At 42.2% G+C, this 15,489-nt stretch overlaps 1 protein-coding gene and 1 non-coding gene across 3 annotated transcripts in view; one reads left to right on the top strand and one right to left on the bottom strand.

Annotated features, from left to right (window-relative positions):
- Positions 1-15,489, bottom strand: part of NRF1 (nuclear respiratory factor 1) — a 143,535-nt gene that overhangs the window by 26,543 nt on the left and 101,503 nt on the right. For both annotated transcript variants that reach the window (XM_021699278.1, XM_044920290.1), the window contains exons 9-10: positions 12,748-12,905; positions 5,355-5,479 (exon numbers count right to left, since the gene is read on the bottom strand). In XM_021699278.1, the coding sequence (XP_021554953.1) occupies positions 5,355-5,479; positions 12,748-12,905 (283 nt within the window). The remainder of the gene's footprint in view (positions 1-5,354; positions 5,480-12,747; positions 12,906-15,489) is intronic.
- TRNAR-CCU lies at positions 684-756 on the top strand. Its single transcript has one exon. It is a non-coding gene; the product is annotated as a tRNA-Arg (tRNA).

Here is a 15,489-nt window from a genome sequence, read left to right as displayed (position 1 = left end):
TCCAAAATATATAAAAAACTTATAAGACTGAACACCCTAAAAACAAATAATCCAGTTAAAAAATGGGCGGAAGACCTGAACCGACATTTCTCCGAAGATATCCAGATGGCTAACAGACATAGGAAAAGATGCTCAACATCACTCACCACCAGGGAAATGCAAATCAAAACAATGAGATATCACCTTACACTGGTCAGAATGGCTAAAATAAAAAACACAATAAACAACAAATGTTGGCGAGGACATGGAGAAAAAGGAACCCGACTGTTTGTGGGAATGCAAACGGGTGCAGCCACTGTGGAAAACAGTATGGAGATTCCTCAAAAAGTTAAAAATAGGACTACCCCATGATCCAGTAATTGCACTACTGGTTATCTACCCAAAAAATACAAAAATACTAATTCAAAGGGATACATGCACCCTGATGTTTATAGCAGCATTATTTACAATAGCCAAATTATGGAAACAGCCCAAGTATCCATCCATAGATGAATGGATAATACACAGTGGAGTATTATTCAGCCATAGAAAAGAATGAAATCTTGCCATCTGCAACAACATGGATAGAGCTAGAGAGTATAATGCTAAGTGAAATAAGTCAGAAAGACAAATAATACCATGATTTCACTCATATGTAAATTTAAGAAACAAAAGAAATGAATAAAGGGAAATACAGGCAGGATGCCTGGCTGGCTCAGTTGGTAGAGTTTGTGACTCCTGATCTCAGGGTTGTGAGTTTGAGCCCCATGTTAGGTGTGGAGCATAAAGAAAAAACTAATAAAATAAAAAAATAAAGCGGGAGTAGGGGGAGAGAGAAATCAAGAAACAGACTCTTAACTATGAAGAGCAAACTGATGTTTACCAGAGGGGGGTGGGTGGGGGGATGGTGAAATAGGTGAAGGGGATTAAGAGTACACTTATCATGATGGGCACTGAGTAATGCACAGAATTGTTGAATCACTGTACTGTACACCTGAGACTAATAGAACACTGTATGTTAACTATACTGGAATTAAAATAAAAAACTAAAAAATGAAAGAATTCTGCATATGATAAAAATGACATTTCAAATCAGTTTAGAAAGGATGGATTTCAACCTTTTTATGGAATAAATGGTACTAGAACAGATTATGTAGGGAAAAAAAATCAATTCAGATTCCTACCTAATGTCATATTCCAAAATAAATTCCAGATATTTTACAGTATTTATTTTTTTTAACTTTTTTTTAAGATTTTATTTATTTGTCAGAGAGGGAGAGAAAGAGCATAAGCAGGGAGAGTGGCAGGCAGAGGGAGAAGCAGGCTCCCTGGTAAGCAAGGAGCCCGATGCAGGACTTAATCCCAGGACCCCGGGGTCATGACCTGAGCTGAAGGCAGACGCTTAACTGATTGAGCCACGCAGGCATCCCTATTTTACAGTATTTATTTATTTATTTAAGATTTTATTTATTTATTTGACAGCGAGAGAGGGAACACAAGCAGGGGGAGTGAGAGAGGGAGAAGCAGGCTTCCCGCAGAGCAGGGAGCCCGATGTGGGACTCGATCCCAGGACCCTGGGATCATGACCTGAGCCAAAGGCAGACGCTTAACGACTGAGCCACCCAGGCGCCCCTATTTTACAGTATTTAAAATAAAAAATGGGACCACAGAAGAATTGTTATATATTTATCTGATTTGGGGACTATGTAAATGTAAAGGCAAAAGACAAATAATTATGGAAATAAAAATGAAAGTAATAGAAGTAAAATAAAAATAAACTGAAAAAAAAAAAACCCCTATTTGCAACATATACAATTAAAGGGGTTATATCTTTAAAATAGGATACTTTCTTAGCAGCTCTGGTAAGAGGCTTAATGGGACAACAGTTGAAGCACATGATTCCCATTATCTTTATTGATTAACTATGAACTATCTGTTTAGTTCCTCCCCACCCCCATCTAGCTTTTAGGAATAAAAGACAGCTGCATGAATATGCAATAAGATCTCAGACATAACAGCACCTTGGAAGAGGTGGCCGAGGGTCAATATAGTTCCTACTTTTAAGTATTTTTGCTGAATTAGGAAGGAAGAAAAAAGATGTGTAGATCTGGTTGCCCGACGATGGCTAAAGGGTGGCGAGGTCAGGTGAGAGGTGACTGTGGGTCACAGAGACCCTCAACCCCTGTGTGGGCCTGCCTCACAGACTACACAACCTTTTTTTTTTTTTTTTTAAAGATTTTATTTATTTATTTTAGAGACAGAGCACAAGAACGGGGAGTGGGAGAGGGAGAAGCAGACTCCCTGCTGAGCAGGGAGCCCGATGCGGGACTTGATCCTGGGACTCCAGGATCATGACCTGAGCCGAAGGCAGTTGCTTAACCAACTGAGCCACCCAGGCGCCCCAGACTACACAACCTTTTATATTAAGGTGTTGGGGGGTGGGGAGGCAAGGAACGACTGTGAGAAAAAGAAAAGAAAAGAAAGGAACAGACAAGAAAAGATGTAAAGGAAGGCACTCATGGAGAGGCCTTCCCTAGTCTTAGGCAATTCTACCTGCACTTCAATAAAAAGAAAGGCACCTGTGAAAACTTTCAATTGAACCAAACCATGAAATTCCATCCTAAGAGACCAAAGACCTATCTAGTGCTATCAAAAAAGAGAGAGCATACATGAAATAAAGTAATGCCAGTGCTTGAGGAGTCCCCTTAGTGTTGGGGTGGGGCAGAGTCCAGACAAAAGGAGACATCTTCCGGGTGTAACGTCTCTGTCCAATCTGCCTTGGTGACCCAGAAATTAAACTTCTGGCGTGTATGCATGGGTTGTTATCTTTCACTTGAAAACCACTGTCCTACAGGACACTGCTTCATATCTTTGCTGCCCAGACATCTCTCACCCATTACCGTACTCTATCAAGCAACACACACAAAGGTTCTCCATCCCAGAAGACGCAGAAACTCCCTCTGCTTCAGGCCTAAACAATATCCAGACTGCTCTTAGAAGAGCTGTCTGCTAGCAGGATTTTTATTTAAACCATACTCTGGAATCTGGGGTGCATTTCTTTTTCCCCAGTAGTGGCATTTCCAAATAGCACCTTGTTCCTCTACCATCTGGTTCTTCCTGATAATACTCTTCCTGATAATCAACTTGGTCTACTGGCAGACACCATAAGGTTATCATCACAGAAGTGACAAACTTTGGCAACAGGGCACAATCTGAAAGAATGATGGAAAGAGAATTCCCCGAAAGTCTACCCAGATACCCAATCAGCTATTTACATGGGAGAGATCTGGTTCCAGCCCCACAGTAAACTCTATAGCACTCTGGGTAAAATGTCAGAAGACAGAAGGAGCATCAGAATTATTTGGATCATATCCAGTATTAGATTCACTCTCTAGATTCCCAAGGGAGAGATGAAATGATTGGCCTTCTTCCCCTGAAGTTGCTGGTGTAAGGCGCAACTCAACGGCCTGGTGTGAATCAGAAACGCTGCGCTGAGAAAGTGCTAACTCCAACTCCCATGTCTTAGTTCGGCACATGTTGGCAGTCACGCACTGGGGAAGGCCTTCTTTGGGAACCACTGGCTTTTAGGATGTAGACCAGAATTTTCCCTTACTGCCAACACAATCAACTACATGAAATCAACACAACTGATTCACACACCCCAAGGCTACTGAAAAGAGGCAGTTTCCAGGAATCAATAGTAGTGGGTGTGGTTCAGCTTTACTGTATGGCTGAATGGGTCCACTTGGCCAGAGATCCCCAGGGTCCTTATACTTACCTATAAATTCATGTGAGAAGGTGAGGCTGAGGAGGAGCCAGAACTCTAAAGCTGTCTATTCTCCTAGCCCTGACAGATCAAGACCATTAGAAGGGGTAACAGTCTCCTAGTCTCCTATTAAACCCAGGCAGAGGAGTATCTGGAGCATTCCACAGGGAGTAACAGCAATCTGCACTTCAGAAGAATGTCGCAGAGCCAGATATCCTATCTGTTCAAGGTAGATTAGGACTCAGAAGAGGAATAGCATAAAGTAAGAAAGTAGGGGTAGGATTCTAGCTAAAGGGGGAGGTTTTCCTTAAATCTACCTATGATCCATTTCATCCCGAACACACATGGCTTTAACCTGCAGTATTCTGGCTAAGATCAAGTCTATCTCTGTTAGGGTTAGTTCATGGAAGCCCCTAACCCTACAGAAAAAGCAGGCTGTGGTTGTAGTATTTGATTTTGTTGTTTGTTTGTTTTTTAAGAAAATGATTCTCAGGGGCTCTTTATATTGCCTGTGTTATTTGCTGGGTGACAGACACAAGTACTTTCCTCTTCTCACTTCAAAAGGAGGACACAGCTTTGGGTCTTTCTTCAAAGACTTTTCTAGGTACCTTTGTTCACTTATAACAACGGTCTATCCTTTAAAAAGTGTCAGGAACTTCTGTCTCAGACACTGATGTCATTAAGGAACTTTCTGTCTAAATAAGACTATGTTATTATTTATCCTCTTTTCAAGACTAAAAAGAAATCTCCAAAAACCATGGAGTACTTAACTTGTCCTACTTAACCTAATTATATATATATATATATATTTTTTAAGTTTAATAAACAATCACAGAGTGTCACAGAACGGGGCTGGTCCTTCTCTTTGACCCAGACTTTTGAGGCACTTCCCTGGGCAGCCCAAGTCTTGGTAACTGACTTCCAGAGCCTGCTGAAGTGGATCCAAAGAGCTGGGCTGGAGTTGTAAATTTTTGCCACCATATTTCTATGAACTTTATCCCTTTTGTTTATTCAGGAAATCACCAATATCCAGGAAGTCAAAGAGATGGGAAAGAAGGGCAGGGTGGTGGCATGTTATTGGCTAAATCCAGAGGTCCCTGGTGAGGCCACATTTAACAGAAGGCAGACTCACGGCACCAACCAGAAAAGCGCCTTCATCACAGCTCGCTGACTGACCCTGTGTGAGATGCTGGTGCCTTTCTTAAGATAGCACATTCTAACTTACAATGTACCTGCCCATGGGAGGGTCTCTGCTACAGCAAAGGACATTGATCTACCCCATGGGAGAGTAAAGGACAAAATGTGCCCCACAGCAAATTTTAAAGTACCTCTCAGTTCTATCACAGCAAAATACTTTTCAAATAAGCAATTCAGTTAGATAGCCATTATCATGGCATTCCCCCCCCACCGCCCCGCCGAAAACCCCAAGTCTCCTACTAGTGAAAGGAATCAGAGGCTCCTAGAATTTCACTCGGCATCAATTGCCTATCAATAAAGAAAAACTCAAATCAAAGCTCAACCTCTTTCTGAAGGGTCTGCTGTCAGTCATGTCATGAAGGTTTAACTGGAAACAGGGAAGATATTCAATAAAATATTTATGCTCTCTTACCATTAGCATCTTGGACTCCAGTAAGTGCTCCGACAGCTGCTGCGGTTTCCCCGGACAGTACGATCTGTCCCCCCCCTTGCAAGGTGGCCTCGGCCAGTGTGGCGACAGCATGGGCGGCGGCTTCACTGTGGGCACAGGAACAGCAGAGAGGGGGATGTGTAAGTTGAATAAAGGTACAGCACTGCAGCAAGACAAACCATCTTCCCAACCCTTCCTTGGATCTCTCTACCAACTCCATGGGTGTGAGCCTACCAGTGAATGCAGGAGTCCAGTGCTGCTGGACAGAGCCAGAGGAATTTTTAAATGATAACAGTAAATAGCTGGAGAACCCCCAAGTCTTACAGATTTATTTTTTTATTTTTTTTAAAAGATTTTATTTATTTATTTGACAGAGAGAGACACAGCGAGAGAGGGAACACAAGCAGGGGGAGTGGGAGAGGGAGAAGCAGGCCTCCCGCGGAGCGAGGAGCCCGATGGCAGGGCTCGATCCCAGGACTCTGGGATCATGACCCGAGCCAAAGGCAGACACTTAATGACTGAGCCACCCAGGTGCCCCCTCAAACACCCGTTTCTTAGACTTAAAGAAAATCTCACATTAGCTTTATAAATCTGGCTATGGCTAAGACCCTAATATCCTGCAAAGTCTAGCTCTTCTCTTTGCCTCAGGGTACATGTGGGCAGTGCTAAATTAAGGCTTGAAATTTTAAATGATCAGGTAAGCCCAAACTCCTAGCTTCTAGAAACACAATGAAACAAGAAATCTCCCTTCACTGCAAACACTTTGTAAAACAGAAAGATATTAACCATCTGTTTATAGTGAGCACCGTTCTAGCAATTTGTATCCTATTTTTCTTTTTCTTGATATGCTTTTCCCAAATGCACAAATACCCATTTTTATTGATTCTATGATGCTACAAACTAGAAAATGCACCATTATTTTATGTGCCAGCAAGAAAGAAAATATGCCTGATAATTGTAGTCTTGTAGTATCCAAATTTCAGAGATGTTAAAATGTGAAAGCAGCAGAAATTCAGCACCTCTCCTGGGAAAGTATCAGCTCCCACTTTGCACAGTTACTGAAGGAGTATCAAATGTGGGCATGGAGTAGAGGGGGTGGTGTCATCCAGTTCTCCAGAGATGGGCAAAGTCCTGGATTTGACACCGAAAAAGCCACTTGATCCAGCTTTGCTCTGAAGCTGCAGGCCCTAACTCTGGCCGGCACACCTTGTAGTCACGAGCTGTAGGTGGGATTGGGGGGATGAGGGGCCATGGACTGGTTAGGGTAGACATGTCCTTACTGTGGGCAAAGCAACATGTACCACACTCAATAGTGTCACTTTCACTTATGAAAGTCAGCAGACAAGTGAAGCAACTGACATAATCACTTCCCTGGGGGAATGTAAGAATTCTAGGAAGCAGGAGAAGAAACCCAATGGATAGAAAAGTCCCCTTAAATAGAAAATTCTCCTTTTCTTACTAATTTGATTTGTTTTTTAATTTTTATGTCTCTGTTCAAAAGTTATTTTTTTCTGATAATAAAATACACATAGCATACTTGTTAAAGTTTCATTAAATATAAAAGAAACTTTAAAAATATCATCGGAGATAAGTTATTTCCTTCTAATCTTAAATACAACAGCTAATAATTAGGATCATACTGCAGTTTTATAGCCTGCTTTTTTTCACCTAACATTGTATTTCTCCATGTAAATACCCTTTGACATTTATTCAAAATAATAAATGCAAAATTGCTGACACACACCCCTCTTTTTTTCCCTAGTCACTCATCTGTGGCAACTTTCAAGTTCCTGGCTTCCTTTGAGTTAATTCAAGATCATAATTACGTATTTCAAATTTGTTTGCTTCCTTCATAAATATTTGGGGGTGTAACTGAGGCTGAGCAAAAAGTTCAACAGTCCTAGAGTGCACATGCAGCCCATGTGAGAGCTAAGATCACCCTCCATGCTGAGACACACTTCTTGGTGATCCGATGCCCACAGTCAGTCATTGCACAGTATCTGTAACATTAATTTAGAACTGAAAGGGACCTCTGATCTGCAATTACTACTAAGGCTATTCTTTACATTTTACATGGTAGAGTTTAATTTTAAAGTCCTTCAAAAATCTTGATTAGAGATCATAAAATTATGGGGCGCCTGGGTGACTCAGTAGTTAAGCATTTGCCTTTAGCTCAGGTCATGATCCGAAGGGTCCTGGGATCGAGCCCCGCACTGGGCTCCCTGCTCAGCCAGGAGCCTGCTTCTCCCTCCCTCTCCTGCTCCCCCTGCTTGTGTTCCCTCTCTAGCTGTCTCTCTCTGTGAGTCAAATAAATAAATAAAATATTTTAAGAATAATAAAAAGGGGCGCCTGGGCGGCTCAGTTGGTTAAGCGACTGCCTTCGGCTCAGGTCATGATCCTGGAGTCCCGGGATCGAGTCCCGCATTCGGGCTCCTTGCTCAGCGGGGAGTCTGCTTCTCCCTCTGACCCTCCTCCCTCTCATGCTCTCTCTCTCTATCTCATTCTCTCTCAAATAAATAAAATCTTAAAAAAAAAATAAAAATAAAAATAAATAAAAAGAGATCATAAAAATAATGATTTCGTGTCTAGATCTTTAATCTTTAATGTATTTTTTTAAGTAACTGATGTTTCTTAGAAAATTTTAGAGTATCCAGCTGTCACTGATTCATGACAAAAATATTTCACACTCTGTCCTGAGACATCGCGGAGAGCTGAAAAGTCTATTCTTTGAGAAAAGCTTCAGCAGTGTGGTATTTTGAAGAAGGAAGCTGTAAATGAGAATTGTTTATACGGAAATATGATCTCTGTTTACAGGTTACCTCAGTGACTGCTCCATTCCCCATAGTTTTTGTCACAATTTGTATACTCATATTTCTGTGACCATGAAAGGGGCTGTCCTGCCAGTCTTGGAGACCCTGGACACGGGCTTGCAGTGTGGAGTTTTATGGGCGATGAAGGGAGGACAGCTACGCGGATGTGGAAGTGCACCTGTTCCCAATCACACCTATTTTATTACGTCTGAAGCTCTACATATTTGAAGTCATTTTCATTAACACCTTTCTAAAATATGTTTGACAGAGGAAAGGATGTGAACCAGCCCAAGCCAGTGCAATCCGGGACCAGAGGTGTGAGGGGGATGACAAGCTTACAGGCTGGGGAGGTTGGTTATCTCATCCCTGCTCAGGGGCCAGAGGCATGGCAGTGATGGAGGGATCTTCCCCGTGGGGCATGACGTGGGGCATGAGACAGCGGCCACTCCGGTGGCCAACAGGCCTTCATTTCCAAATCTACCCTAACCACTGACACTAGACCTCATGGGAGTAAGCAAACTAGACTTCGAGGAAAAGATGCCCTTTACTTACAAGGTGAAGCTACCGTTCACAAGTTTTTGACAAAAGTAAGTTTCTAAACCAGAGTTACCAATGCAAAGTTTTCATCAGCTTCTCATCTGCAAGTGGCCAGCCTTCATAGCTGCCCTCCATCTCCAGAGAGGGCTTCTAGTCTAGGTCGTCTATCCCATTTTACTAGACAAATAAGTACCAGTCTGTACATTGCAGCCATATTTTATTTTAATATCTCCAATTCTAAGTCAATAGTACTTTCATTAAAAAAAAAACAGTAAATTTTTCTTTAAAAATAGGATTCACTTCTTTTTTATGCCAAGTGTCTTCATAACAAAAGAAGAGCACCTCTGAGTTCCTTGAGAAGCAGACTCAAAGCCTCTGCTTCCGCATAGCGCCGAGTCACAGCACGAGAGACAGTAGACGCACAAGTAAAAATTGTCTCGGTGTCGACAACACAGTGTGAATTCCTACTAGGGCAAATGTAGACTCAGGCTATAAATACTTACCATGCATCTGTATATGCAAGGGCTGTGCTGACTTTAGGACAATTTTTTTTAAGTAGGCTCCATGCCCAGTGTGGGGAGCCTGAAAATAAGAGTCGTGTGCTCTCCTGACTGAGCGAGCCAGGCACCCCAGGGCCGTAGTGACTTAAACTGACTTAAGAGGGAATATAATCTAGGATGTCTTAACCAACAAACTGAAACTTCAAATAATTTTTGTATCGCAACAAGCAAATGATGATTTTACTTCCTTTCCCTCTGGTTGTTCAGCTGAATACTTTTGGTTTTTTGAGCTGTAATGTTCTGCACTTCATTCCTTCCTTTTGATTCTCTCCCCATCTCCTTCCTAAAAGTGCTGATTTATTATGTATTTTGAAAATAATTAAAATTAACTGTTTCCAGATTTTTCTTAATGACAATTTCTCCTTACCCTCTTTGGGTTTATAATGCCAGGGTGGGCTGAAGGCTGTTTGAGTCCAGGGCCCTTGTTCTGACTTGCTACACAAAACTCTCTTAACAGCGTGGTTGAAAAACAGGTCTGTCCTGCATCTGTCCTGACTGACCCCCCTTTCCCCTCCAGCAGATGAAGGAGCCCCTTTGCCTTCTTATTCCCCACCTGCCATATCATGCAGTTTGCCTCTCCTCACTCTGCACCCTCATCTGCTGTTTACAGCGCAGCAGTGGGGCAGGTGATTATTAAAGAACCATGCTTGTTCAATCTGCACCTGAAACAGGCTAGAAGGAAGCAGCTCTACGAAATCGCTTTGTTACCATGGGAACAAAGACCGGATTTCTCAGTGTAGTTTTCACTAAGATGACTTCCAGCAACACAATCTGCAGAGGCTGGGAGTATTGTCTAATTCCACAAAGAAGCAAACACCAGGGGTCTGCGTCTTAAGTCCAAACCTCCTGGCATTAGACAGTGGGTGACCTCGCTTGGAATCAGAAAGCCCCTAGTAGCCCAGCTATAGTCTAGTCTTGGCTGCCGGGCTTGGTTTCTTCACCTCTAGCAGAGGCTGCAACACACCATCCCCCAACACTCATCAGGGCATTGAACTCTCTGATTGCAAAGAGATTTCAACATCTCTAGTCCTCCTCCATGCCATAGTGAACTGCATTCTCCTTCCTTTGGAGTAAACACTATAGCCACCTCAGCTGCATCGGACGGAGTTTGTTAACAAGCCCTCAGGGGAAACCATTACTCTCCTTGCCTTTAGAAATAAGCCCTGGTCCTTACACTAAAGGGAGCCAGAATGTGCCTCATATTTTCCACTATGTATAGGGTTCCCAGGACACTCACACTTCACTGGAATATCCAAGGTGCTGGCTCAATGAAATCAAGTTTCGACGGTCTTTAATGGTGGCCCCGTTAGTCTCCATACCACAGTGAGGGGTTACCAGACCAAGAGGGAGGTTTTCACTCTGGCCATGACTTTTAGGAAGTTTATCTGTGCATCCTCTCTTAAAGGAAGGAGTGGGGTTGGGCCAAAGTGCAAGGGGTCAAATAAGACTTTCATGTTACTGAAGAGCCACATGGTTCAATGGGCTAAGAAAAAAGTTTCAATCCCAGGTCACTCGGGGACTCACTGAGTACCCCTGGGAGGTGTGTGTGTTGCATACCTAATCAACCACACTCTGGCCACACTCCCTTCAAACCCAGTCACTTTATCTCCACCCTCACTACTTTAGTTTCCAAGGCTTTAACAAGGCACACTTGGCCTGCCTCTTCCTAATTGGCCTTCTATTTCTAATCTCTTCTCATCGTAAGTAATTCTGAATAGACAAAATTTAAAATGCAATTTCACTGATAACTCTAATTCTTTTCTTTTTTTAGAGGGGTGAGGGAGAGAGAGAGAGAATATTAAGCAGGCTCCATGGCCAGTGCGGAGCTCAATCCCACAACCCTGAGCTCATGACCCGAGTGTAAATCACGAGTCGGACACCAACTGGACCACCCAGGTGCCCTGACAACTCTAATTCTTGAAGTGCTAACTATGGGCTGGACACTTCAGTGAGAGTTTTATATATATCATCTCAGTGAATCTTTTAAAATTCTGTATGATGAAAATTATCCTTATGATGAGGAAACCAAGATCAAATGGCTAAATTTCTCAAGATCAAATGGCTAGTAAGTGGCAGAGCTAGAATTCAAACCTGAATTTGTGACCTCAGAACCTTCACAGCCCCCAGACTACACAGCCACATGGAAATCATTCGTACATAAGCCTATCAAGACTTTCTAGTTATCTATCACAACCAATCTAAACTTTGGCTGTTTTTTTTTTTATTTTGGAGGAGGCGATCCCCTTCCGCTGAATTTCTACAATGTTCATGGTCTGTACTACACAATTCAATAGTGAATTACATTGAGTACTAGTGTTTACTAAGTGTTTTACTTAAATCAATTTCCCCAAAGATAACAGTAGGACTTCTCTTTGGGCAGACATTGTATCTTAGAGCACTCCTTATTTCACAACCTTCCCCAGTAGAGTGCAGGCAGGTCATAGGAATTCAGTGGCTAACTGTGACGCTCACAGCTGCTGCACCTAACTGGGAGAGTAGCCTTACCATACGCCAGGCACTGATCTAAGGATCTTGCGTGCAGTGGCCTTCTCAGTCCTCATAACACCCCTACAAGGGAGCTATTGTTATTACACCCATTTCACAGAAGAGGAAAGCCTGGGCACTGAGTTCAAGTAAATAATCCAAGGTCAAACAGCTAGTAGGTGACAGAGCTGCAATGTAAACCCAGATGGTCTAGCTTCAAGACCCACACTCTTAACTATTAGGTAAAATGCTTGGGTCCACTGAAACGAAAATTATGTCAGCAATGAAGAAAAAGAATGATATGGGGATGATCTGTCAAAAACCAACAGAAGGAAGCAAGCAGGGAACAATATTGTTTTGGAAACTCTCTCACTGGAGTATCCCATTCTGCAGCACCTTTCCTAAACATACCTGAAGAAAAATATTTAAATTATTTTTCCTAATAATCTAAATAAAACTCATTTCAAAGTCACTGAGAAGCAAGGGAAACAAATTTCCTGAAAAGTCAGTAAAATCAGCTCTCAACCAGTCCAAACATGGATTAATGCCTCTAACAAAGTTTCTTTTGTAGGAGTGAAAGTATGACTAAAGCAATTTGTTCTGTAGGGTAAATGGAAAATCAGTCCTGAAGCTGCTTGCTTTATTATATCCATTGGTCCCTTTAAAAACCCAAAGGTACTCAAACCCTGCTGCTTTTGGTCTGATAAAGGGCACAAGGTAGGATAAAGCGAAACGGATCAATGTCCCTGGACCAGCAGGCTTGAGCTGGAAGTCAGAAGGCTGGACTGGTTGCTGCGGGGTGGGGTGGGGAGGTAACAGGGTGAGCGAGGCTGATTAGAAGCCAAACTACAATACCCTAGGGGCCAAGAGTGTTAATGTTAAGCTCCAACCGCCAGTTGAGACAGAGGTACCACATTTCTCTTTTCGACCCGTAGGGAGGGACAGATTCACCGTCCTCGTGTGTTCCCCCAGCCCTGCCTCCACCTGTTGAGTGCCATGGTGACTGTAGCTCCCTGTTGCATCTCCTGAGAAGCTGCCACGGCGGCCTCCGCCAATGAGGCCACCGCCTGGGTGGCCTCTGACGCTTGTGTCGTCTGGATGGTCATCTCACCTCCCTGTAACGTGGCCCAGTTTTGTTCCACCTGAGGCAGAAAGGACAGGAGAGTAAAGAATCAAAGTCACAAAAGGATTATAACAAATTGCTACGTGCTCAGCCAAATACATACACATTTTTAAATTAACATGACCTACAATGTACAGAACAGGGTTTTTAGTATGCTATCTTTTGTGTATAAAAAGGGGGGGGATTAGAATATATATTTGAATTTGCTTATATTTGCACAAAGAAATTCTGGAAGGACACAAAAGAAACCACTGAAAATATTTTCCTCCTTGTGTGTGGCGGGGAGGGGAGTTGTGGGAATAGGTTGGCTAGGAGACAGAAAGCAAGATTTTCCAATGTATACTTTTAAATAATTTTTGAAATATCAGAGCCATATCAATGCATTATCTATTCTTTTGAATTCTTTTGAATAGGTAATATATTAATATGGCTCAGATTAAAAAATTTGAATAAACCATAAAATTCAAAAGTTAGAATTTTTGAATAGACCATAAATATAATTCTAAAAAAATTCAAATGATACCAAAGGATATGCAATGCCAGTACTCCTGACCTTTTGTCCAGAGGTGACTACGGTTACCTATTTCTTATGTGTCTTTGCAGGGACATTCTCTCTATATGCATGCATATTTACACACACACACACACTCCCTCCTATTTCCCCCTTTCAACTCCCTCTTAAAAAATAAAAATGGCAGCTTATTCTACATTATCTTTTTGTGCCTTGCTTGTTTCACCAACAATACATCTCTGAAGTGATTCTATTTTGGAACATATAAAACTACTTCATTCATTCATGACTCATAATGATGGCTGCACAGCATTGTAGTATATGAGCACACCATGATTTATTTAACCAGCCATCTTTTAATGGGCATTTAAGAAGTTTCTAGTCTTTTGCTATTACAAACAGTACTGTGATGAATATCTTTGCATACCACATTGTATATTTTATGGGAGTCTATTCATGGGGTAAATTCCTAGAGGTGGGACTGTATATTAAAGTTATTATATATTTTAATTTTTGATGGAAACTGCCAAATTCAGGAAACATTTTTTTTTTTTAAATGTAGCAAAAACTGCTTTCCTTTTAGTGGAGAGGAATTATGAAGAAACAAAATAAAACATACAAAAAAACTTTTATCTGGTGAGAGAACAGGCTAGAATTTAGTTTTGTTAGATCAAGGACAGGGGTTTTCTCGGCACTGGCATTATTAACATTTGGGGCCAGACAAGTTTTTGCTGTGGGGGGCTGTCCTGTGCACTGTAGGATGTTTCGCAGCACCCCGGGCTTCTACCCACTCACTAGATGATAAGAGCACCCTCCCCAGTCATGATATTCAAAAACATCTCCAGACATTATCAAATGTCCTGGGGGGGTGGGGGTGGGGAGGGTGTACCCTGATTGAGAGCCACTCCTTTTAGTATAATGCTTTGCATTTAGAGAGTTCTCAGTCCTGGATACCTATATCTAGCTACTTCAGTCCATTTTGCTCAGTAAGTGCAGTTGATTAATTATTCCCCCTCAAAAACAAAAAGCAGCAGGGGCAGTGAAAGCAATTTCTAATCAAAATTAGGGTAGGTGATAAATCAGTCTGCTCAGGTACAATATCTCTATGGGTTTGGGTCTCAGGATGTTAGCTGTGCTCACTGGAGCTCTGATTCACATTGCTTGGGCCCAATGAGTAGAGAGCTTGTGCTTGCATATTAACTGTGTCCCAAAGAAAGTGTCACAAGCTGAGGAGAGGTAGATACTTAAAATGCCTCCTGCTTTTCTCCTACCATACTTAGACGATGACAGTGCTTCTCAGAATGCTTGTCAAAAGCCTCCCAGAAAATGGGACATTCCTTTGAACTACCCTAGTATTTGCCCTGAGTTCTCATAGGCAGTGGATTATGCCAGCAAGCCTTCAGAGCCCATCACTAAGAGGCAGAGACATCCCATTTCCTCCCCTTAGGGCTGCAAAGTTGCCCACTCAGGAACTCACAAAGCTCTTGCTTCCCAAGAGTTAATATCTCTTTGATTTCATTACTCCAGTGTTACTGCAAATGATGCCACTTTAAATGGCAAGTTACACTGCCAATTTGTAGATGGTCTATGATTCCACTCAAAACACCAGCCAAAGCTGGCCAGCCCCTGTCACCTTTTGCCATTAAACAGTCTTCCTCTTTCCAGATCTGCCCCTCTATATTTTTGCCCATCCCACTGCAGAGCTTGGCCTAGTGCAGCTCTCCCAATACTCAGACTCCAATGGCAGCAATTTAATGTATACACATTTAGTTACAACTGTATTCGTAGCAAAAATGGTATTAGAAAGTTGCCATATACAGTATACTTTAAGGAAGTTAAATTATATGGCATGAAAGATTAATGGATGGTGGCAAAGGGTAGAGAGGAAATAGGAAGAAGAAGCAGACGAAGAGATTTCTATTCAGAATAATGGCAGGTGATAAATAAATCACTTGGGTGTTAACATTTCTTTGGAATTTCCTATTCTTCAGCCTCAGTGCTTTAGTTGTATTTGCTTGAGCTCTTGTTGCTCTCCCTTTCCATCTGTTGGGAGCCACTGTGTGGTTATCTATGCCGGATGTCACCATGTCCC

Source organism: Neomonachus schauinslandi, chromosome 12, assembly GCF_002201575.2.
Source record: "Neomonachus schauinslandi chromosome 12, ASM220157v2, whole genome shotgun sequence".
Classification (NCBI taxonomy): Eukaryota; Metazoa; Chordata; class Mammalia; order Carnivora; family Phocidae; genus Neomonachus; species Neomonachus schauinslandi.
This window is presented reverse-complemented; position numbering and strand designations above follow the sequence as displayed.